This window comes from Nycticebus coucang, chromosome 19, assembly GCF_027406575.1.
Source record: "Nycticebus coucang isolate mNycCou1 chromosome 19, mNycCou1.pri, whole genome shotgun sequence".
Classification (NCBI taxonomy): domain Eukaryota; kingdom Metazoa; phylum Chordata; class Mammalia; order Primates; family Lorisidae; genus Nycticebus; species Nycticebus coucang.
In genome coordinates this window covers 64355179-64378561 of record NC_069798.1, presented here as the reverse complement: position 1 = coordinate 64378561, position 23383 = coordinate 64355179, and the positions used below count along the sequence as shown (strand labels likewise).

Here is a 23383-nt window from a genome sequence, read left to right as displayed (position 1 = left end):
GGGGATTTAAACTATATTAATTTCATCTCTATCAATTTCTTCAAATTTACATTATCTTTAATGTTAGAAACTGCAAATGAAAATAATCTTAGATCTTGCTCTCATTTTATCATATTAAGTCTAAGCGACCCTGCTGTGAGTGTTAGGTTATAGACACAGTCCGCACACTAGCCTTGTGAATGCTCAGTACCTGACTCTGAAGTATCATATTAAGTCTAAGCGACCCTGCTGTGAATGTTAGGTTATAGACACAGTCCGCACACTAGCCTTGTGAGTGCTCAGTACCTGACTCTGAAGTATCATATTAAGTCTAAGCGACCCTGCTGTGAGTGTTAGGTTATAGACACAGTCCGCACACTAGCCTTGTGAATGCTCAGTACCTGACTCTGAAGTATCATATTAAGTCTAAGCGACCCCGCTGTGAATGTTAGGTTATAGACACAGTCCGCACACTAGCCTTGTGAATGCTGCAGTACCTGACTCTGAAGTATCATATTAAGTTTAAGCAACCCTGCTGTGAGTGTTAGGTTATAGACACAGTCCGCACACTAGCCTTGTGAATGCTCAGTACCTGACTCTGAAGTGGCGCTGCATAACTTCTGTTGATGCCTCTTGCTGTCTTGGTGCACTGGCTGTCTTCATGCTGTCTCAGAGAAGAAAAACACTGTACAAAACAGTCATCTGACCTCACCAGATAAGGTGTTTTTTCACCTAAGAGGTTCCAAATACATCAGTCTGGGCTTTTTTAATTTTAGGAGGCCAGTCTGCTCATCTGTAAACCTGTTAGTGAAATTGTATTTGTTTTCCACAGAATTTCTGTCATGTTTAATGTTTTTTAAAATGTTGTATTCTCTCTTGCTGTGGATATTGCACACTGTCTGGGTGAAGGGCACACTTAGAAGTATTACTCAATCTGTATAAAAAGCCACATATGTAAATAAAACATGTATCCTCTAGTATTCTGGAATAAAAGTATAAAATGTGTTCTGAAACAGTATCAGCATATTGACAACATTTTGAAAAGTTTGTCATTGGTATGAGGTGAGGCAGAAAAAAATCTTTTAATACTTCTGCTAGTTTTTTATGGCACTATTAAAATTTGTATATGCCATTTGAAACATTAAGAAAATCTCTTTTATTATGAATTTAAAAATGCAAAGTATCTTAACCTTTTAGCACTCGGGCCATGAGTGAGTAGCCTTATGGCAATCTTAAAGTCCTAAATGGGCTTCAAATCAAAACTTTGCTCCTTTGGGTTACTGATTGATGTAAACTGTAATAGTTCCTATAAGAAGCTGAAGAAGCAATTAAAAAAACTGCTATGTATGCAGATATGTAATGTTTTCTAGTAATATTAAGTAGTGTAATTTCATTATAAACCTTGTTCAAGGCTGTCTTGTGTGTACGTTGCCTGTTTCGTTTTCCGGGTTGTAACATTAACACGTGGTTTTCTCTGCTGCACAGGTGACACCTTCGTTGGAGAGCACTGACTTTCAGACGCTTGTGCCGTCCACCGTGCTTTTACCTGAAGCTCCCCATGACCAGTTTGTGGCTCAAGGTATCTTTCAGGAAGACGTTCTATCATAAAAGTAGCCCTTATCTTCGGATAAGTACAAATCAATACTACTCTGAGAAACTTTTTCTAGTTCCTTTTTCTTATCTATTGCATTGCCAACAATTAAGAAGTACTGGCAATACATTCTGTTGGCGAGGCTGTGAAAAACAGGCACTTTTTATATTATTAGAGGGAATGCAAACTGTAACTCTTTCAGAAGGGAATTTGGCAATATCTAACAAAATTATAAATGTATTTGGCTATTTACCTTTAATTCAACAATTACTCTTCTAGGAATGTTCCTTTGATTCATCACCAACATTATAAAAATATATCACACCAGTACATGACTATTGAATGCAGCATGGTTTATATTGTAAGGTACTGGAAACAACCCAAATTCCTGAAAGTAGGAGAGTGGTTATCAGTAAACTTCTACACAATGGAGAACAATAGGGCTGTTAAAAAGAAGCAGGTTATCTTCAAACTGACATGGAATAACTTTTCAGAAATATTGTCAGATGAGGAAAGCAAAGTACAAAACAATATTTGTAGTTTATGCCATTTAATGGTTTCTACTTTTTTGTGTATGAAAGAAAGTGAAAAAAATACATTTGGGGCTGGGTGCAGTGGCTCATGCCTGTAATCTTAGCACTTTGGGAGGCCCAGGTGAAAGGATTGCTTGAGACTAGGAGTTTGAGACCAGCCAAAGAGTGAGACCCACATCTCTACAAAAGAATAGAGAAATTAGTTGGGTATAGTGGTGGCTGCCTACAGTTCCAGCTGCTTAGGAGGACGAGGTGGAAGAAATCAGTTGAGTGCAGAAGTTTGAGGTAGCAGTGACCTATGGTGAGGCCACTGCGCTCCAGCCTGGGGGACAGAGTGAGACCCTGTCATAAACAAACCAACCCACTTAAGTCCTCATTTGTGCAGAAAGAAAACTCCAGGCAGAGTTGTGAGGATGAGTGGGAGGCAGGAAGTCTGAGAGGATGGGGCAGGGTGGACTAGACTGGAGGGCAGGGGCTCTTCTCTGCATCTGCCTTCTTATATAGTTTGACTTTTATAATCATGTCTGTTTCACTTGCCAAAAAGAAAAATAAAATCAACAAAAATGGAGAAAAATAACATGGAATACAAATTTATTTGGCAGCGTTTTGCATGAATGACACTTAGGTGAGTGAGGAGCTCTTAAACATTTTTAGGACTTTATTCTTCAGACTCATGGCAAAGAAAATATAAATAAGGGTGGAACTCTATTACTAGTTTTATTTTTTATAGTAGTATTAGTTAACAATTCCGAAGCTACTTTACGCATTGCTGAGTCTGGGCAGGCAAGTAAATGAACCCAGAGCATCTTGCCATGCCAGAAAGGGAGGAAGTGTTCAGAGGTTCATGGAGACGTTAGCTGATGTATGGTGCATGGACCTTATTACCTTTCCAAAATCTGTGAATATTTTGAATTTAGAAATGTGGGCCCTGGAGTTTCATAAAAAGAGTTATGAACTATCTATTTTTTTCTTAATGTCTAAATGCTTAGGCACAAAGCCATCTCTGCCCTTCCTGACTTGGTTCTTCTCTCACTTAAGATATACACCCACATGCATGCACATGTATGTACACAGACACGCACACACATATGTCCATACGGCAGAGAGTGGAGGTCAGGAATAGTAGGAGCTGTGTGACTTTGTGGCCTTAAGGTTAAGATGAGCTGAGCAGCTAGAAGAACTTCCCCGTTATCCATCTTTGAGCTTTATTCTTACTATAAGAACTTGTAAATATTGCACATAGCCGTAAGGTAAATAAAATAATTTTTATGCTTATTTTCAATAATAGCTCAGCATGAAACTCCACCACCACGACCTCCTCGTGACTCGTCGCTTTCTGCTCCCCTGCCCAAGCAGTGTGCTTGTGTCACTCCACCTCTTCTCTCCGCAGTGTGCAGCCTCTTAGACAACCTCTTGGCGATTTCTCCACGAGACACTGCAAATGCTTTACGACAAGCCCATCTTATGAAGCTTCTCTGTAGGTAAGAGATAAATACTTCCAAGAGACATAGTAGTAGAGATGAGTTTACAAAAACTGTATTCATGACTTAACAAGATTTCATGTTTATGGGAATACATCAAGTATATCCTTATTCTTTTATAGGCTTACTAGCTGCCAGGATTTTGTCTTTGTCAGAATTGTCTTGACAGTTTCTATTTTAGGTCTTTTAAAACACTTGTGTTGGTTTTTTTTTTTTTTGTTTCCAAAATATTTATTAAATTGTAATTTTCCCATCGATGGCCAATGTCACCTTTAAGTGTATTTGGGTGTAAGTATTTGGGATTATTATTATTATTTTTTATTTTTATTTTCATTTTTTTAACTATGAAGCTTAAAACAATTTTAAAATTCAGGTGTTCAGCTGTAATTTGTCCTCCAGCACACTTAAGGTATGTGGCACACTCCCTTTATTGTTAATGGATGTGAAGGAGTTTGGGGATTCATCTTTCTAGTGGTTATGTCAGAAGAATATCACTAGGCTAAAAAATTATTGTTTAAATCCACTTGCCCTTATTTTGTTATGGAAAACTAAACTTTTCATCAGAAAGTATTTTGTGGTCAAAAAATTCTTTTTCTTTTTTTTTATTAAATCATAGCTGTGTACATTAATGCGATCATGGGGCACCATACACTGGTTTTATAGACCGTTTGACACATTTTCATCACACTGGTTAACATAGCCTTCCTGGCATTTTCTTAGTTATTGACATTTACATTCTGCATTTCATCTACATTCTAGCTTTCATGTGAAAGCCATAAATTAGTTTCATGGTAGGGCTGAGTACGTTGGATCCTTTTTCTTCCATTCTTGAGATACTTTACTAAGAAGAATATGTTCCAGCTCCATCCATGTAAACATGAAAGAGGTAAAGTCTCCATCTTTCTTTAAGGCTGCATAATATTCCGTGGTGTACATGTACCACAATTTATTAATCCATTCGTGGATGGATCAAGAGTATCCATATAGGGTCAGAAGAGATCAAATTTTCGCTCTTCGCAGATGATGTGATTGTATATCTGGAAAACACCAGGGATTCTACTACAAAACTCTTAGAAGTGATCAAGGAATAACAGCAGCATCTCAGGTTACAAAAAAATTCTGATGTAATTTTTTCTGATTTTCCAATATAATAAAAAAGACTAGGTGCTGAATTAAGGCTGACCTAAGGTTGAATTCACTTAGTCACTTGCAGTTTAGAGAAAATTACTTTGATCTGTGGAGTGTCTTTGATGGCTACTTAGTGGGGTAGTGTGAGGATTAGAAGTGATGATATCTGGGATTCTCCCTGTAGTTTTACTTCTCTTTTCTTCCTGAAGTCCAGTTTGTTCTAGTCAAGCATACACACCTTCTTTTAACCACATATTCATGTGCATTTGTTTCTGTGTCTTTTTACCTTTGAACACTCACTGTCTGAAATGTCTTCTTTCTCTTCCCAAATCTTTGCATCTTCTCTTTTTGGAATATTAAGAAATCTCTAAAACTGTAAACTAAAAAAACAAAGCTAGGATTGGAAAAGTAACGGTTGGTTGATTGGCTTTCCTTCCTGCAGGCTCTTGCCTTCAGATGACAAAAATGAAGCTCTAGGAATATTCTTTTTAGGGGTCAGCTAGGAGTCTGATGTGTCATTGAGGGCTCAGAGACATTAAAGCACCTTTTATGGCCAAGGCTCATCATATTTCCATACCCGTTTTTCATTTCTAACTTAAAAAAAAAATCCTGTTTGCTTTGCTCTGTTTTTTACTTTCTAAATATGAATGTTTAGAGATTAATATTAATTAATATTTTCTAGTCTTTATTTTTGCTATTGTGATTAGGAAAATAACAACCATTGTTACTTTTTCTCTTGTTTGTTCTGAATGGTCTATATTTTATTATGCTTTTAGAAGGGCTTCCTTAGGTTATTTTTTTAATAACTGTTTGCTTCTCACCTATACCTGATAAGATATTTTCCTGTTTGAAGGTAGCTTGGAATATAATTTAAAATATTGTGGGATATATTTTTTTTTTATTTTTATTTTTTTGTAGAGACAGAGTCTCACCTTATCGCCCTCAGTAGAGTGCCGTGGCGTCACACAGCTCACAGCAACCTCCAAATCCTTGGGCTTAGGCGATTCTCCTGCCTCAGCCTCCCGAGTAGCTGGGACTACAGGCACCCGCCACAACGCCCGGCTAAGTGGGATATATTTTTATAAACATTGACTTTACTTATAAAAATCCTTTCTCTTGAACTGTATTCCAGGTTACTTTCAAACCTTAAATTCTGATTTACTAATCCTTAGTAAGAAGATGCCAGTCACCCAGAGAATTTTCTTTTTTTGTCTTCCCCAGCATCACAGATGCTTCCCTCATCCAGATATGTGTCCAGGAACTCAAGACCCCACTGCCTTCATCACCTCCCGCTGAACACACTCAGGCTCAGGTAAGCGTCTCAAATGTGTCTCTGGCCTAATGTCTGTTTGGGGGGTTGCTTACTTTAAATGCCAAACATGTAAATTCTACTGAGGAGAATTCCAAACCATAGGAAAGGATGAAAATCTCTCAATATATACATAGTATGATGAGGTTATTTGAAATAGGTTACTTAAAATTTTAATATGTTTAGATGGTAGAAAAGAGAAGTGGTCTTTGAGGACAGATTCTCTTCCTGACTCCGTCAAACACCAGCTGCAAATGTTTAACTATCCAAATATCTTTGTGGACCACTTTAAAGGGGGGGACATTGGTGTAGCCCCCTTTCTTCCTCTGTGATTCCAGGCTATCTCTGTTATGTCTGTTATTTTTACCTAAGTTAAAGTTGTTAAATACTTGGTGACTAAGTTACATATATTTTCAAAACCCATAAGAATATTTTTGTTCCTTCAGGTATTCTGTATTTTTAGGTTCTTGCCTATAGCTACAGTCCATATGTAAAGAATGCTTAACAACTCTTGATGTAGTTGTACTAATAGAAGTTTTATTTCAAAATCAAATTTGTGAAGGTGGGATGATGAATTAAAGGTCAACTTGATCAATCGCTTGTTCTGAGATGTATTCTTTGAGTTGTCTTACCAGGTCAGACCCCTATTACAAGGTGTGGGGACACTGTACCCAGGATCTCAGAAGTACTTGTCCCAGTGCAGTGTTTTCATTTGAGCATGTTTAATGAACTGTCCATTTTTCCACTGTCCATTCAACAAATCTTCATTGCAGACCTACTATATACCAGGATCTTCCCTAAGTGAATAAAACAAAGATCCTTCCCCCCAAGTTGGGAGAACAGATAATGAGCAAATCCACATGTGCCTCAGAACAATAGACATCTTAGAAGAAAAACGAAAGCAGGGGACAGGAAGTGACATCAGAGTTGAGAGGGTAGAGGGCTGTTCCACTTAGGGGTGGTCAGAGAGGACCTTGCAAATAGTGACATGCGACATAAAATGAATGAGAAAGCTTGGCCTAGGGACATAGCAAGGCCCTGAGATTGGGGTATGCTTGGTCTATCCGGGAAACAGCAAGGAGGCCAGCAGAATCTGAGGGGCAGATGAGGACAGAGGGGCACACAGCTCCACGAAGGCCATTGGACCCTGGATGTCCCACACAGTGCCTGTCCCGGAGCAGGCACTTATGCAGTGCTTATGCAGTGAATGTATAACAGTAGTGATGAATGTCAGTGGACACTTGTGTTGATTTATGTATGTATTTTTGTAGTAATCATATGACGTATTAGTAGTATCAGTCATTACTTTTTAAAAGAAGTGACTGAAGCCCAGAGAGGTAACTGTCCAAGGTCTCTCACATAATCAGGAGCAGAGCCGGCTGCCAACCCTGCAGGCTGGAACCAGAGCCCACACTCTTAACACTACACTACCTGGCTTATGTAGATTAAGTGCTTTTTGGCTATTGGTATTTATATGAGATTATTCACTTATTCTGGAAAATACTTGAGGTTCTGTTGTAGGTGCCAGCAATGACACCCTTGAACAAAGCAAAGGAACATCCCTGCCTACATTGAGTACATGTCCCAGGTTCAGGAGACAGACAGTAAACGAGTAATAGAGTGTAAAGTATTTTATCAGATAGTGACAAAAGGTATGGAAAAAAATAAATGAGAACAGGTGACAGAGTGTGCCATGAAAGGAAGACAGTCCCATTTTTAGGTAGAGCGGTCAGAAAAGGCCTCATGAAGGTGACATGTGATCAGAGACTTGAGCAGGGGGTGTCTTGGGCAGAGCTCTAGCCAGTGCATTACAGTCTACTGAAGGCTCAGGTAGGTTTACGGCTGGTTGATTGGTATAGTTTTTGAAGAGTGTCAGGCACAGAGTTACTATATGAACTACTATACTAATATTTAATCTCAAATATGACAAATATATAAAAGAATCTTTAACAATCGAGCTTTCCTCTCCCTCTCCTCCTCTCACCACGTTGACTCTCACCCGGCGTGCTTCATTTGGTCACGATGGCACTTCATTCCTTCAGAGGTCACACTTGCTATCATTTCAGTAATAGAAGGTGAAGGGACTATGAAATCTCAAAAAGGACTTCACAGCTCTACACAAATTAAATTTCACAAACAATTTGAGGACTTTGTGATGCTTAGAGCCACCTATACTTTTATATAAAGTAAGGAAGCAGGTTACATAAAGGGAGGACATAGTCATCAGGAAAAGCAGAACAGAATAACTATTTAATTTATTTATTCTTAAAATTTATTTATTTATTTATTTTTGCAATTTTTAGCCAGGGCCAGGTTTGAACCCGCCACCCCTGGCATGTGACGCCAGCGCTCTAGTCCTTGAGCCACATGCGCCACCCTAGAAGAACTGTTTTAGAATAATCTGAGAGTATTTAACTCAGAGCCACATACCCCTCCACAAATGCAAAACAGCTCCAGACTCATAATTACAATCTTATCATCCCAAAATAAGGCAAGAAGAAAAGAGTGCGTGTGTGTGTGCGTGTGTGTACAGAGAGACTGACTTCAGATTTCCTCTATAAAATTCACTTATATGGACTACGTCTTGGCCTGAAGATAGTAGATAAATTTAAGACATCGCCACTTATTCTTAATTGTTACATATCTAGAGGATTATTTTTCTAAAAAGTACTTCTGCCAATTAATACTTATATTATCATCAGGCAAATTCCAGAGATAGTTTTGTCAGTTATACTGGAGAAGATTTAATTTTTTCTGTTAGGATTAACAATAGTATTTTTATGCTGAAGGATGGCTGAGGGCGCAAATAGAAAGTATTTGCATTTTGTTTGGAGCTATAATTAGGCTATTAGACTAGCTTTCTTCCCCCCCTGCCCCACTTGTGCACTTTGAAAAATGTTTTGGTAATTGTCTTTGTTTACAAACTGTAAACTTTATGGCTTTATAGTTCACTTTCCCGCTTTTTCCAGAATATTGATTGCACAACTTAGGTACTTGAGAAATATAAAGACATAAAGTGGAAATTAAAATTAGGCTTTGAAATACTGCTTTGTTTGGTATTATAGCCGACAGCATTAATATGGCTGTTAATGACATGTTCATAACATGAAAGAAATAATACTTTGGCTGCTATGTGTTAATTTCAGATCTTTAAAAATAATTAATATTTCATTAGTCTTTGTAAACTTATCTTAAAAAGTAAAACACTGTATGACTGAGATGGGCTTTTCCTGTGATGTGCTTTGTGTACCTCTGTCCTTTCACACAGGTTTCCTTCCTCCTGGAGTACCTGTCCTCTTTGTCCAGGCTTCTGCAGTCGTGCTTATTGGTAGATCTTGACCTGGTGATTCAGGCTGAGCTTCTGAAACCTCTTATCACTAATGTCATTGGTGTGCTCATCATATGCACCAAAGATTTATTAGGTAAGCTTTATTTTTTAAAGTTTAAGATGTAAATAAATACTATTGAGAAAAAAATTTTCCTCTGTCCCACGTAATCACTTTAAGATCACTTTTGAGTTGTTTTGGGCCAGTATTTGAAAGTCTTTGATAACGTGTTTATAGTTTGGATGCTTTAAGTGATTCTAGGAGACCACTTGAGAAAGTGTGTAGTGTAATAAAGGACTGTCCTTGTGCTGTCAGTTAAATGAGGGCAAAGCTCCTGTGTCATGTTAGAAAGTGAGTTCTGGGTATTTATCAGGGTATTAATTATCCTTATAAACTATGGCTAAGGCCAAATGACCTAATATGGCATTTGCAATATCATGTACAATTCAATTGTTTGAAACTAAATTTTTTTTCAATATATAAATAATGCTTCATAATGAAGTAATCGATCACTTGGTATTTCTTTTTGCTTTTTAATTCATTTGCACTTAGTCCTTTGAATTATTGATTTACTTGGTTTTAGGTCTAGAAAGTGAAGTATGTTATGATAACCCAGCAAAGCTAGTGCTCAATATCTCATTGGTGTTAAATTTATCTCAATTGTAAGAGGAGTACTTCCTCCTTGGAAATGCTGTAAGTGGCAGCTTGTTAGGTTATACTATATAGTTTCATTAAGGTGATACCTTCCTTGCCTCCATACCAGTCAAACATCGATTCTTGGGAGAGGGAGAGAAGCAAAAAAGATCTTAAAAATTATGGTGGTTTGGGGGCCCACAAAGCTCCACTCTACTGTATAAAATGGTATTACTTATTACAGTATTTACTTGGATTTTCTTGAGTATTCCTCGAGAAGTATTAGTGTTGGGTTCATGGAAGATACACACAGCGTGTGCAGGATCAGTGCTACAGAGCTGGGGAAGACATGGCTGCAGTTGGATGACTCTGGATCTGTTGCTTGACCTGAAAGTCATGTGGTGAAAGGTGATCTGTGCATCGTGGCTGCTGTCGGCTGCCTTGTGGATGCTTTTTATTGAACTTCTTGCTTTTATGTCACTTGAGCTTTGAATGTTAAATAAAAATAGTGTATATTGTATTATTATATAAAAATATAACCCATCCTTAATTACATCAAGTGCTGAAAGAAACATGTCAACAAAGTCTAAATGTACATTTAGTAGCTGGTTAAGTTAAAAATTGTTTTCTCATATCTAGTAAAAGGTTAAAGTTCATTAAGAATATTTTTTGAAAAATTAAATTTTAAAATTATTATTTCTGGGAAAATAACAATTTTGAATGATTTTATTTAAAGATTATATTGCTATTATGTCTAATATAAATTGCTAATTTTTATATATACATTACAGTGTATATAAATAATAAAGATTATTCAGCAAGTACAATTACATGTATGAAGTTAAATTCAGTGTTAATAGTGCTTTAATTTTCAATTTAACTTTATTTAAACTTAAATGTTTTATTTGGCTATTTTTAAGCCTGTATTGAGTAAAAGAGTAAACTTAATACTTAGTCCTTTCATGTATAAAATACAGATATATATTAGCCGATATATAGTATATCTGTGGAATTAAACTTTTGTGTGGATAGCAATGGGGAAACAGTCTACAGGGACTCTTTAGAAAGGCAATGACAGAAAGTTTGAGAAACACCAAGGATTGCTACACTCAAAACTGGAAACTCCCTGGAAGTTGATGTTTTCAAATGCCTCATGGGTGCTAAGAAATACATAGATGGAAAGTCCTCAATTACTTTATTTGACTACGGAGGGCAAAGACTGCCAGTGTCATGGTCAGAGAGAGCCCTGAGGTAGCCACTGCACTCAAGCTTCCATTTACCCAAGTACACAGACAGGAAAACGTGTCCTGCTCTAGGTTGTTACATTCTTAGCCATAGTCAAAACTGTGTAAGACATAAAATGTTATATACATAATAACATGGAAAGTTATAATAAAATATAGAATTCTTTTTTGTATTAGTTTTCTCTGAGTAATACTCTCTTGATTCTTCAAATAAATTCTTTTGGCTTTGACCTTGGTATATTTTACTTTTCAGCCCTATACAAAGCTGGAGGGGATAAAGAAAACAAGAGAAACTTACTCTTACACAAGTAGAATAAACAATTACATGTTTTTATAATATGCCCAATGTATGGTCCTGAAGTTATGCCTTTTTGACTGCTGTTGAGTATGCTTTAATAACAGGAGGATTTACAAATGTGTATTTGTATGTAGGAAAGTGGAGGAAAGATATCTTTAAGAAGCAATAGGAAAGAGAAGTTAATTGAAATAAATTTTGGATAATGCTGAATTACATTTATCTTCATTTGACAAGTACAAACCTCGTATTTTAAGTATAATGAAGTGTCTCTGAATTTCGTATTTTGAAAGGTTCTTTTTCTTCTTTGTATTTACAACTTGAAATGTTTTGATTAATTTTATAGATACAAAGTTAACGTCAGCTTTTTATCACACATGGACACATTTATTTAACTTCCTGGCTGCACTCCTGAGGAAAGCTGGTGCTGTCTCCCTTCCATTCATTACCATGACTCTGGCCAAGCACTGGGTGGTTGCGATTGGTAAGAAGATAGTCTTGCAGGCTCGGGCTCTTTTTGCTAATAGAAATTAAGATAATCATTATTCCTGACTAGGTATGTAAATTATTAAAAATAAATAAATTATGGCATGGCATATAAAAGAAATACCAGGATGCTTACACTGAGGAATTTGCAGGGTCTGGAGCCCCCAAAAATGCATTTTTGAAAAATTAAAGCATTTGTTTAGCAAATGCTAAACATTTGTAAAGCAATTAAAACATTTTAGGATACCATAAAAGCAAGAAAAACCTGCGGTGATATACCGGTCCATATGAGGTATGATAATAAAACAATGAGATAGATTTTCTTGTGCTAATATAGAAACCAGTCTCTTTTCTAACATGTGTACTGTATGTAGCTAAATCTGCATGTATAAGATCTTATATATATGATAACATGGAAAGTTACAATAAAAATATCTTGTCTCAAGACATCAGGGTTTTGACTTGGCGCCTGTAGCACAGTGGTTACAGCGCCAGCCACATACACTGAGGGTGGTGGGTTCGAACCTGGCCCAGGCCAGCTAAAAACAACTGCAACAAAAAATAGCCAGGCATCATGGCAGATGCCTGTAGTCCCAGCTTCTTGGGAGGCTAAGCCAAGAGAATCGCTTAAGCCCAAGAGTTTGAGATTGCTATGAGCTGTGACGCCACGGCACTCTACCAAGGACGACATAGTGAGACTCTGTCTCGAAAAAAAAAAAAAAAAAGACATCAGGATTTTTTGACAGCATAGAAATGCCAAAAGTATAGTATAATTATTTTTATAAAGTATTTTCTGTACAATAGTTGCCTATTAAAATAAATGATTATTTTTAAATAACTAGTCTTTCATTTTAATAAAAATCTGCTAAATTGCAGCATAGAACAAAACCTTTTTTAAATTTATAACTAAAATTTGTGTTTCCTTTTCAATAACCCTTTTAAATATATTCAAAATAGTTATTTTTAGTTTCCAGGTTACCTATTAACTCCATGACTAGCTTTTTAATGTTTATTATTTGATCATTCTTTAAACTTAAATGGGATATAATTTTTTTTTTTATTTCAATATATTTAGGAGGGTACGCTTATTTTTGTTACATGGATGAACTGTATAATCGTGAAGGTAAAGTCCGGGCTTTTTGTGTAGCTGTCACCAGAATCACATATGTTCCTGATAAGTAATTTCTGATGCCTCACCTTCCATCCTTCCCTTTTCTTACTTTCCAATGTTCCTTTTAGCTCTTTATGATCAAATATACCCTTGTTTGGCTCTTGAATATAAGAGAGAACCTGTGGTTTTTGTTTTTTCATTCCTGAGAGACTTCACTTAGGATAATCTCCAATACCATCCAAGTTGCCGAGTATTACTCCACAATATATACAGTATACATATATACTCCAGATTTTCTTTATCCACTCATGAATAGATGGAGACTTAGGCTGATTCCTTAATTGAGACTTGTGCTGTGATAAACATTTGGGTGCAAGTATCTTTTTGATAAAATGGCTTCCTTTTCTTTGGATTGCTGGTCCAATCGTGGGTCTATTTTTATTTCTTTGAGAAATCTTCATACTGTTTCCCATAGCTGTTATGCTACCTTGCATTCCCACCGCAGGATGTGTTTACTTTTCACTGCATCCATGAAAACATCTGTTGTTTTTGTCTCTTCAATAATGGCCATTCCGACAGGGTCAGGTGGTATCTCCCTGTGGGTTTAATTTGCATTTCCTTGATAATTAGTGATGAGTATTTTTTCATATGTTTCTTGGCCATTTGTCTATCTTCTTTTGGGAAAAATTACTTTATGTCTTTTGTTAACTTTTTGATGAGGTTTTAAATTCTTGCTGATTTGTTTTAGTTCTTTGTACATTCTGTATGTTAGTCCTTTGTCAGATGTATAGTTTGTGAATATTTTCTCCCATTCTATAGATTGTTTACTCTGTTGATTATTTCCTTTGCTGTACAGAAACTTTTTAGTTTAATTAAGTCCTATTTACTTTTGTTTTTGTTGTATTTGTTTTTGGAGTCTTAGTTATGAATTCTTTGACAAGCCCAATATCTAGAAGAGTTTTTGCTAAATTTTCTTCTAGAATTTTTGTGATAGCAGGTCTTACATTTGAGTCCTTAATCCATCTTGAGTTAATTTTTGTATATGGTGAGAGATAGGAATCTAGTTTTTCATTTTTGCATATAGCTATCCAGTTTTCCCAATACCATTTATTGAAAAGAGTGTCCTTTTTCCAGTGTATATTTTTGTCTGCTTTGTCAAAAATCAGTTGGTTGTAGCTATATGGTTTTATTCCTGAGTTTCCTATTCTGTTCCTTTAATCTGTGTCTGTTTTTATGCTAGTACCGTGGTATTTACTATAGCCTTGTAGTATCATTTGAAGCCCGGTAATGTGATGCCTCCAGACTTTTCTTATTTAGGATTGTTTCAGCTGTTCAGGCTCTTTATCGGTTCCATGTTGTGAGGTTAGGATTATTTTTCCTAGTTCTGTGAAAAATGACATTGGTGTCTTGATGGGAATTGGATTGCATTTGTCGGTCGCTTTGTTAGTATGGGCGTTTCATCGCTATTGATTCTTCCATTCCATGAGTACAGGTTGGTTTTCCATTTGTTTGTGTCATCTGTCATCTCTTTCCTCAGCATTTTTTAGTTCTCCTGTACAGATCTTTCCCATCCTGGGCTAGGTACATTCTTAGGTATTTTGTTTTCTTTGCAGCTATTAAAAATGGCACTGAGTTCTCGACTTGCCTATCAGCTTGATAGTTATTAGTTTATTCTACTGACTTGTGACAATAATTTTGTAACCTCAGACATTACTGAATTCTTTTGTCATTTCTAGAAGTCTTCTGAAGGAGTCTTTGAGAGTTGGAGATATAAGATCATATCATCAGCAAATTGGGATATTTGAGCTTCTCCTTTAAGATATAGATGCCCTTTATTTCATTCTCTTGCCTGATATCTCTGCATGAGACTTCTAGTACTGTGCTGAATAGGAGTGGTAGTGGGCATCCCTGTCTTGTTCCAGTTCTTAAGGAGAATGCTTTCAGCATTTCCCATTCAATCTGATACTGGCTGTGGGTTTGCCATATATGACTTTAAATTATTTTGAGGTATATTTTTTCTATGACGTATTCTTTAAGGTTTTTTTTTTTTCCCATGGAGGGGTGCTAGATTTTATCAAATGTTTTTTCTACATCTATTGAGATTATCACATGGTCTTTGTTTTTACTTTTGTTTATGTGGTGAATCACATTTATTGATTTGCATATGTTGAAGCTTCCTTTTATCCTGGGATGAAACCCACTTGATTGTAGTGTTGGATTCTGTTTGCTAATATTTTTTGAGGATTTTTGCTTCTATGTTCATGAGGGATATTGGATTGTAGTTTCCTTTTTCGTTGGGTTCTTTTCTGGATTTGATATAACAGTGATACTGACTTCATAAAACGAGTCAGGAAATATTCCCCCCCCTTGATGGGTTCTTGCCTCAGCCTCCCAAGTAGCTGGGCCTACAGGCACCCACCACAACGCCTGGCTATTTTTTGTTGTTGTTATTGCAGTTGTCATTTGTTTAGCTGGCCTGGGCTGGGTTCGAACCTGCCAGCCTCAGTGTATGTGTGTCTGGCGCTGTAACCACCGTAGTATGGGCACCGAGCCTTCTTTTTTTTTTTTGAGATAGTCTCAGTATGTCACCCTCAGTAGAGTGCCATGGGCTCACAGCTCACAACAACCTCAAACTCTGGGGCTTAAGTGATTCTCTTGCGTCAGCCTCCCAAGTAGCTGTGACTACAGGCGCCTGCCACAACACTGGCTATTTTTTGTTACAGTTGTCATTGTTGTTGAGCTGGCCTGGGCTGGGTTTGAATCTGCCAGCCTCGGTTTATGTGGCTGGTGCTGTAATCCCTATGCTACAGGCCCAACCTTGCCTGTTTTCTTTCTGTGTTTTATTTGCAAATTAGTTCATAAGCACTCGTGTTCTTTTGAAGCTCTATAAAATCTTTGTTCATATATTATGATAACACTGCACACTAATTCTTGCTTGCAGGTACTGTTTGGCACCAACTTGTTTGAAAACAAACAGTCACACAGGATGGTAAATCTAGACAATCCAGAGTATAGTGACTTTAACTTTTTTTGTTTAGGTTGGTACTGGTATCAAAATTAAAATGAAAAATTCTTGAGACTTTGTATATCCCAGTAGACCCCAAACTCATCTAAATATAATCCTCTTATATTGTGGGTATGTTGATTTTTAGACACTTTTTCTCTCATATAATTTTCTTTCATATAAGGAAAAAACCCATATAATGAAAACTAAATAGATTCCTTGACTTAGTATGTTAATACAGGCAGTCTCCAAAGTACAAACATCCGATTCACATACAACTTGCACTTGTGATTGGAGGCTATTAAGGTAATTTCCAGAGTTAAAAACATCCGACTGACCTACAACTCACACTTATGAATGGAGGCTATTACAGGTAATAGGTAAATGTTCCTGTTCCAACTTACATACAAACTCAACTTAAGACCGACCCTACAGAACCTATCTTGTTCATAACCCAGGGACTATCTGAATTACTTTTAAACACGAGAGTTATTCTTATTAAACTTGAACTATTGATAGCTTTACTTCATTGGAAATTAGTGTAAACTTAATTACGCAAATCAGTCTGATTCACTTCTTTGTTTAGTTTTGAAGAGATTTTCTTTTTTTTTTTTTTTTTTTTTTTGGCCGGGGCTGGGTTTGAACCCACCACCTCCGGCATATGGGACCGGCGCCCTACTCCTTGAGCCACAGGTGCCACCCAGTTTTGAAGAGATTTTCAAACAATTACACCTGAGATCGTTCTCTCTTGTAGATATGATCTGTAAATGCGTGGGTTTGTCCGTCATGTGCCCTGCCCTCTGCACTGCCAGCCTGCAGTTCCTTTCTGTGCTCCTGACTGAAGAAGCAAAAAGTCATCTCCAGGATAAGGACAAGACAAGTCTATGTCACAGCCCAACAATGGCTTCACTTCTTGATAAAACTCAGGAAAATCAGAAATCTCTGGAACAACTTAGTGAAGTAATTCTTGAGGTATGTGATTTCTTGTTTTCTTAAAACTTTACGTAAGATTACACGAATTTAAGTTATAAGATTGTGTTGTTTGTTTTCAAACAAGTTAATGTTTAAATGAATTGACATTCAGTCTTAGTCTTGTTAAAACCTTTTTCAGTTATTTGTGTTTAAAAAAATAATACTCATTATGGTTACTTAATAATATAAAAGCACAAAACTTAACTGTCTCCCATCTCACCCTGCTGCTGTTGACCAGTTTCTTTAATGAATATGATGTAAAAATTTGAAATGAAATATTACTAATCTAAATCTAACAGTTTATCAAAATAGTGTTTCATATCATAACCAAAAATAGCTATATTTCAGGAATACAGTTAGAATTCAAAATTTATTGCCATTTAAAAAATATATGTACCTCTTTGAAAACACATTCTGGGTGACATTTGATTTATATAAATGAGCCATATTTTATCTTTCATTGGGTAGACAAAAATCATAAAAAAGGTAGAAAAATAGTAGAACCGTGTGTTAAAGAATTTGCTTCAGCTTCCCAGTAAACCAGCTACATTTTACAAAGGCAGAAGGTTGTTCCTGTCTGCCAATTTGTTCCAGTGCCTTTGCTGGTTAGAATTTGGAATTTTTAAACTTTTTCCCTATATTTTTGTCTATGAGAGTCAGGGTCATGCAGATATTCTGGTTACAACCATCCTTGATTATGTTGAGGTGCAGAAAAGGCTGGTAGAGAGAAGACACTCCCTGGTCCAGCTATAAACTGTGGATGGTTTTGGGGTACTCCCCAGAGGCTTTTTTTCAATCATGAATAGGAAGTCTGATCAGGAATCCTCCCACATTTTCCCATTTGTCTCCAGAAGCATCTTCAGAAGCCTGGAACTCTAGGAGGAAAATGTCCTCCGAGTGTTTCCCAAAAACCACTTGTAGCTACTACCTCACTCATCACTGAAGTTTGCTTAGTTGAAAATAAAAACTGGATCTTGTCTCATTTGTCTCGTGCCCCCTCAAAACTACAGGCTTTATTTTCCAATGATAACAGAGTGATTTTGCACTTTAAAGAATATTACAAACAGGAAAACTTAAATTCACACCTTTCTTTTTTTAAAGTCCTTCACCTCTCTTTTGCTCTAGTTTGTTAATTTCCTGACTTTGGCTTTGGCAGAACATTTCCTTCTGGGAAAAGGCTTTTGCTCTTATTAACTGCCTTTTCTCCTCAGGGAATGATTTCCCTGAGGGAAGAGTGCCCTAAGGACAGTGGGCTTGGCTCCTACCTCTCTCCCAGGCCAACATGGCGAACCCATCTGGGGGCCTAGCCCCTGCAGCCAGTCCTGATGGATGTGGTGATATTTGAAGACTTCCAATCTGGCCAAGTCAGGGATATTCTAGTTCCCAACTGTTTTTCCTCATAGTTGTGCTATGTTTCAAAAATCCATGATGCAACTTAGGAGAAACATGGATCCATGTAGGGTGATGAACCAGTTTATAATAGTGCATGTAGGAAAAAGTATGCCAGAGGAATTTCAAAATCTACCTGGCCCTTATTTTTCCCTAATACTTTGTAATGTTATTCATGATAAAAGTCATTGTTTATAATCTTTTGGTATTACCTTCTTGGTCAAAGAAAGGGAGGTATACTTAAAGCCATAGAGTGTTTCAGTGATTTTCCTAATGACTAGCTAATTTTCCTCTCCATTTCTTCTGAATTACAAAAGGCATAAAGTATTCTGTGTGGATGTAGATACATTAGCCAATAATTTAAATCATATTTCCTAATAAATTACACTCTTCTTGTTCATGTAAACAGTAGAATGTGGATACATCACATTTATTAGAAGGACAAAGGCAAGTTTAAAACAGTGAAGAGAAATTATGTCTATGGCACACTCATGAGAAAATGTATGTCTGGGCCGGACGTGATGGCTCAGATAAGAGGATCACTTGAGCCCAGTAGTTTGAGATTGCTGTGAGCTATGACACCATAGCAATCTACCCAAAGTGATTAAGACTCTGTCTCAATAAAAGAAAAAAAAAAAAGAAAGAAAGAAAATGTGTGTCTGATTTAAGGTGAGACAGTAATTAATGGGCTTATTAAACTATAAACATTGTTTTCTTTGCCCTATAGAAAGATGCTAAGAATATTAAACTATTATAAGAATACATTAAATAGCAATGCATTATCATAAATAATATATGTAGCTTACTGTATGTCCGTGTAGGTTGTGGGTTGTTTAAGTGCTATATGAAGCAAAGTAAACAATAGTTTTGAAATTATCAGAAGAAATAGTATTCTAAAATTGATGTTCTTCAAAGATATGTTTAAATTCTCCCTAAAGCCATGGTCAAAAATATCACATGTGGGCGGCGCCTGTGGCTCAAGGAGTAGGGCGCCGGTCCCATATGCCGGAGGTGGCAGGTTCAAACCTAGCCCCGGCCAAAAGCCACAAAAAAAAAAAAAAAAAAAATATCACATGTAAGACCCAAGGCAAATCATTTAACCTCTTTTGATTCACTTCTTTATGTGCAACATAATAGAATTATATTACATTGCCACTATGTTTCAACTGCCTCTAAAATCTCCATCCTAATAAATTATTATATTGGAATGTCAATTAAAGTGTCTTGACAGAGTCTCTTAGGTGGCTGCTTTATGGCACTGTCCCTCAAGGATGCATATTGAAGTTACGCGTACTGATGTCTTAAATTATATAGACTTATTTTTTTGTAAGTCCATTTTAGCTGATATTACAATTTGAATATTCTCTAAGAAATTATTGGATGTCTTTGTCTTTTTTCCAGAAAATGTTGACCACATTTAACTTCAGATCTGGTGATACAGAAGTCCCCGTTTACCTGTGATTTTGCCTTCCATGGTCCAAACATTTTAAATTGAAAATTCTAGAAGTAACTCACAAGTTTTAAATTGTATGCCACTCTGAGTAACCCAGGATGCAGGTTGCCACTTTGTCTAGCACATCAGGCCACGCTCCTTCCCCACCCGTTCATCACTTAGCAGCTGTCTCTGTTAGCAGGTCGGTAGCTGACCAGGGGAGAAGGGTGAGTACAGTACAGGAAGGGATTTTGAGAGAGGGAGACCATACCATGTTCACATAACTTTTATTATACTTTAGTGTTTTAATTGTTCTGTTTTACTAGTTATTAATCTCTTACTGTGTTTAATTTATAAGTAAAACTTTATTATAGTTATATATGAATCATAAAAAACATAGTGTCCATAGGACTTGATACTATGCAAGGTTGTAGACATTCACTGGGGGTCTTGGAACAGATTCCCCACAGATAATGGGGATCTGCTATACTTATTGTTTTATTTGCAGTTTATGTAGATAACAGGATTAACAAAAATCTCTCTATGTGTAATAGGTTTTGTCTACAATTGATATATGTTCAATTAATTTTGCCCCTGTCTTTGATCTGATAGCTAAGGATAGTAATACATATTACTAACTTTTGTGTCACATTTTAGGAGATGAGTTTTGCATTCATGTTTGGTGCATAGTAAAATCCAAGGGTCAGTCTTTGAAAGAGAAGGCATATGTCTTTACTACTGTGTTGATGAATGTTCAGTATAATCAAAAACTCTGTTTTTTACTTTAAGTACCTTTTGGAAACACAGCAAAAGCGTCTTGACCTCGGATACCCTCTAACACGTAATATATAGAATAATCTAAAAAGAACATAAAATGAAATAAATTTCATTGAGTTCTCTTTCTTTCTACAAGAAGTTGATGGAAAGATACTTCATGTTCTGTATCCTCTTGATTTGTTTTTTCTCTTTTGGATGCTTGCAGCATCCAGGGGCTGGTTATCTCACTTGAGTTTATTCTTAGCCTTCCTACCTACCTGCAGGCTTCTCACACTTCCAGCCACGTCCACCTGCTTGTGTACAAATGCTCAGCCTATTTTTCAGTCTGGGATAAGTACTACATGAAAAATGATAGAAAATATGTCCTTTAATCTGACTTTGCTTCAGTATATGTTGAAAAGTATGTGGATTTACCACAAGTTTGTCCTGGTTATTTCTTTTTTTTGTTATTGGCTTTTGTTTTGAGACAGAGTCTCATTTTATTGCCCCCGGTAGAGTGCCGTGGTGTCACAGCAACCTCAAACTCTTGGGCTTAATCTATTCTCTTGCCTCAGCTACTGGGACTACAGGTGCCTGCCACAATGCTCGGCTATTTTTAGAGATGGGTGTTTCACTCTGGCTCAGGCTGGTCTTGAACTCGTGAGCTCAGGCAGTCTACTTGCCTCAGCCTCCCAGAGTGCTAGGATTACAGGACTGAACCACTGCACCCGGCCCTTGTTATTGGTTTTTAGCTTTTATATCAGTTTTACCACATACATATTCTACAGATACAAGCAGTTCTAAGTTTTTATAAAAGTAGGAGATATCTGCCTCATTTTCTCACAAGTGACCACTTATACCTGGTTTACCTAGTTATTTTATAGTTTCCCTTGTAGGTCTCTAAATAACATGCTTATATTTCTTTATCTTGATTATTCAGGTTTGGACATTATCTTTTCTCCACACTATCTATCTTTAGTTCCAACTATCAAAAAAGAGACTTTATTATTATTATTATTATTTTGCAGTTTCTGGCCAGGGCTGGGTTTGAACCCGCCACCTCCAGCATATGGAGCCGGCGCCCTACTCCTTTGAGCCACGGGCACCGCCCTAAAAAGGAGACTTTAGCTCTCTTTCTGTACCCTACTCACTTACCTACCCAAAATGGGTTCCCTTCTAATTCCCCCAATACTGGTGTGTCATAATGCCTCTTAGAGAACAGGCAGTGTAGACGGTGTGGACCTCTGACAACACTATATGCAGTGAAGTCACATTGCAGAGAAGGTTTAACTTTCTTTTCCTAGATAGCTTTTGTTTTCCTTAGAGGTAATTATTGTATTATTTTTTTTACTTGGTGATTTTTGTATAATCACTAATAGTAATTATATGAAATATGGTCTAAATTTTTATAGAATCACTAAAAATCTCTGTGCTCTTTGCCAGGAATTAAATGACCTCAGATTATGTTCAGAATTGTCAGAACTTCATATCCATTCCTCTTCTGGAAGCGATCTCTCCCAGTTCCTTCTCACCTGCTCGGTGTCTGTTGTCACCCTGGGTTCTGCGTTCCCTTGTTCCTGGGGAACCTTCCCCTCTGTGCTGCGTGCAGTCTCCTGCATCCTGTCCTTCCCTGCCCTCCCTCCCTGGTCATTCTCTCCTGATGGACACTCTCCTTTTAGTGTGGAGTCTTTTCTCCCAGTGCTTCCAGGGGGGGAAAATTATACATAGGAAGGTTTTTTTGAAGTATAAATGTCTGAAAATCTTTATTTACCCTGACATCTAACTTAGAATCTGGCTAGTGACAGTTCCAGGTTGGCAGTCATTTACTTCAGAATTCAGAAGGCATCACCCATTCCCTCTAATTCCAAGTGTTACTATAGAAAGATCTGAAGCCATTTGATCCCTGGCTTCTCCCTCCTTGAAATTGTTTAGAATCTTTCCTTTTTCTCTAATATTCTGAAGTTCTATCATGAAGAGTCAAGGTGTGTGTCTGTGTATCTATGTGCTGACCTCTCTCAGGGCTCTGTCCATCTGTATACTCACACTTGCTGTAATCACCTGTCGCCACTCCTTCAGTTTTCTGTGCTCTTTGTTGGGACCTCCTATTATGTTTTTTTCTAACTAGGTAACCTCTGTTTTCTCTTTTTCTCTATATTTTAGTCACATATTTTCTGTTGATGGGCTTTCCTTGGTGTCTGGTGATCTTGAATATCTGTTCTGTTGAACACTGAGAGACTCAAGGCAGACTGGCAGCCCCAAGCATGAGTGGAGCTTGTCAGCTGAAAGCTTTACTGTACACGGCGACTTAGGGGATGATTTTCTGGGGCTTGTCAACAGTCTTCCGATATTTTGCCTGGAACTAACAACCCAAATGCCAAGTGTTTGGTAGCAAAGTAGGGAAAGAAAGCTAGGGTCTCAGAATTTATTTCACAGAATTTCACTTCGTCCTTCATGTTTTCAATAGAATACCTTTGCCCATAGATGTGCCTAGTCTCTGCCAGTTCAAAATCCTTGTGATTTATCCTCTCCAGAGACTAAACATTTGGGTTTTTCCAAGGGTTGGGAGGAGGAGTGGTTTGTCTGAACAGAACTTAGTGAGTGGCCACAGACTCTGGGAATCTAACTGCTTCTTGGAAACTTGCCAAATAGTCCTCCTTCGTCCTCACTTCCAGGGATTCCTGATGCTGAACTTCCCCAGCCTCGGGCAGTTCTGT

At 37.1% G+C, this 23383-nt stretch overlaps 1 protein-coding gene across 1 annotated transcript in view; it reads left to right on the top strand.

Annotated features, from left to right (window-relative positions):
* The window catches only part of RTTN (rotatin), a 181849-nt gene that overhangs the window by 131811 nt on the left and 26655 nt on the right, over positions 1–23383 (top strand). Inside the window, exons 35-40 of the mRNA XM_053571779.1 lie at positions 1465–1558; positions 3392–3584; positions 5934–6024; positions 9290–9443; positions 11866–12003; positions 16875–17092. Of these exons, the coding sequence (XP_053427754.1) occupies positions 1465–1558; positions 3392–3584; positions 5934–6024; positions 9290–9443; positions 11866–12003; positions 16875–17092 (888 nt within the window). The remainder of the gene's footprint in view (positions 1–1464; positions 1559–3391; positions 3585–5933; positions 6025–9289; positions 9444–11865; positions 12004–16874; positions 17093–23383) is intronic.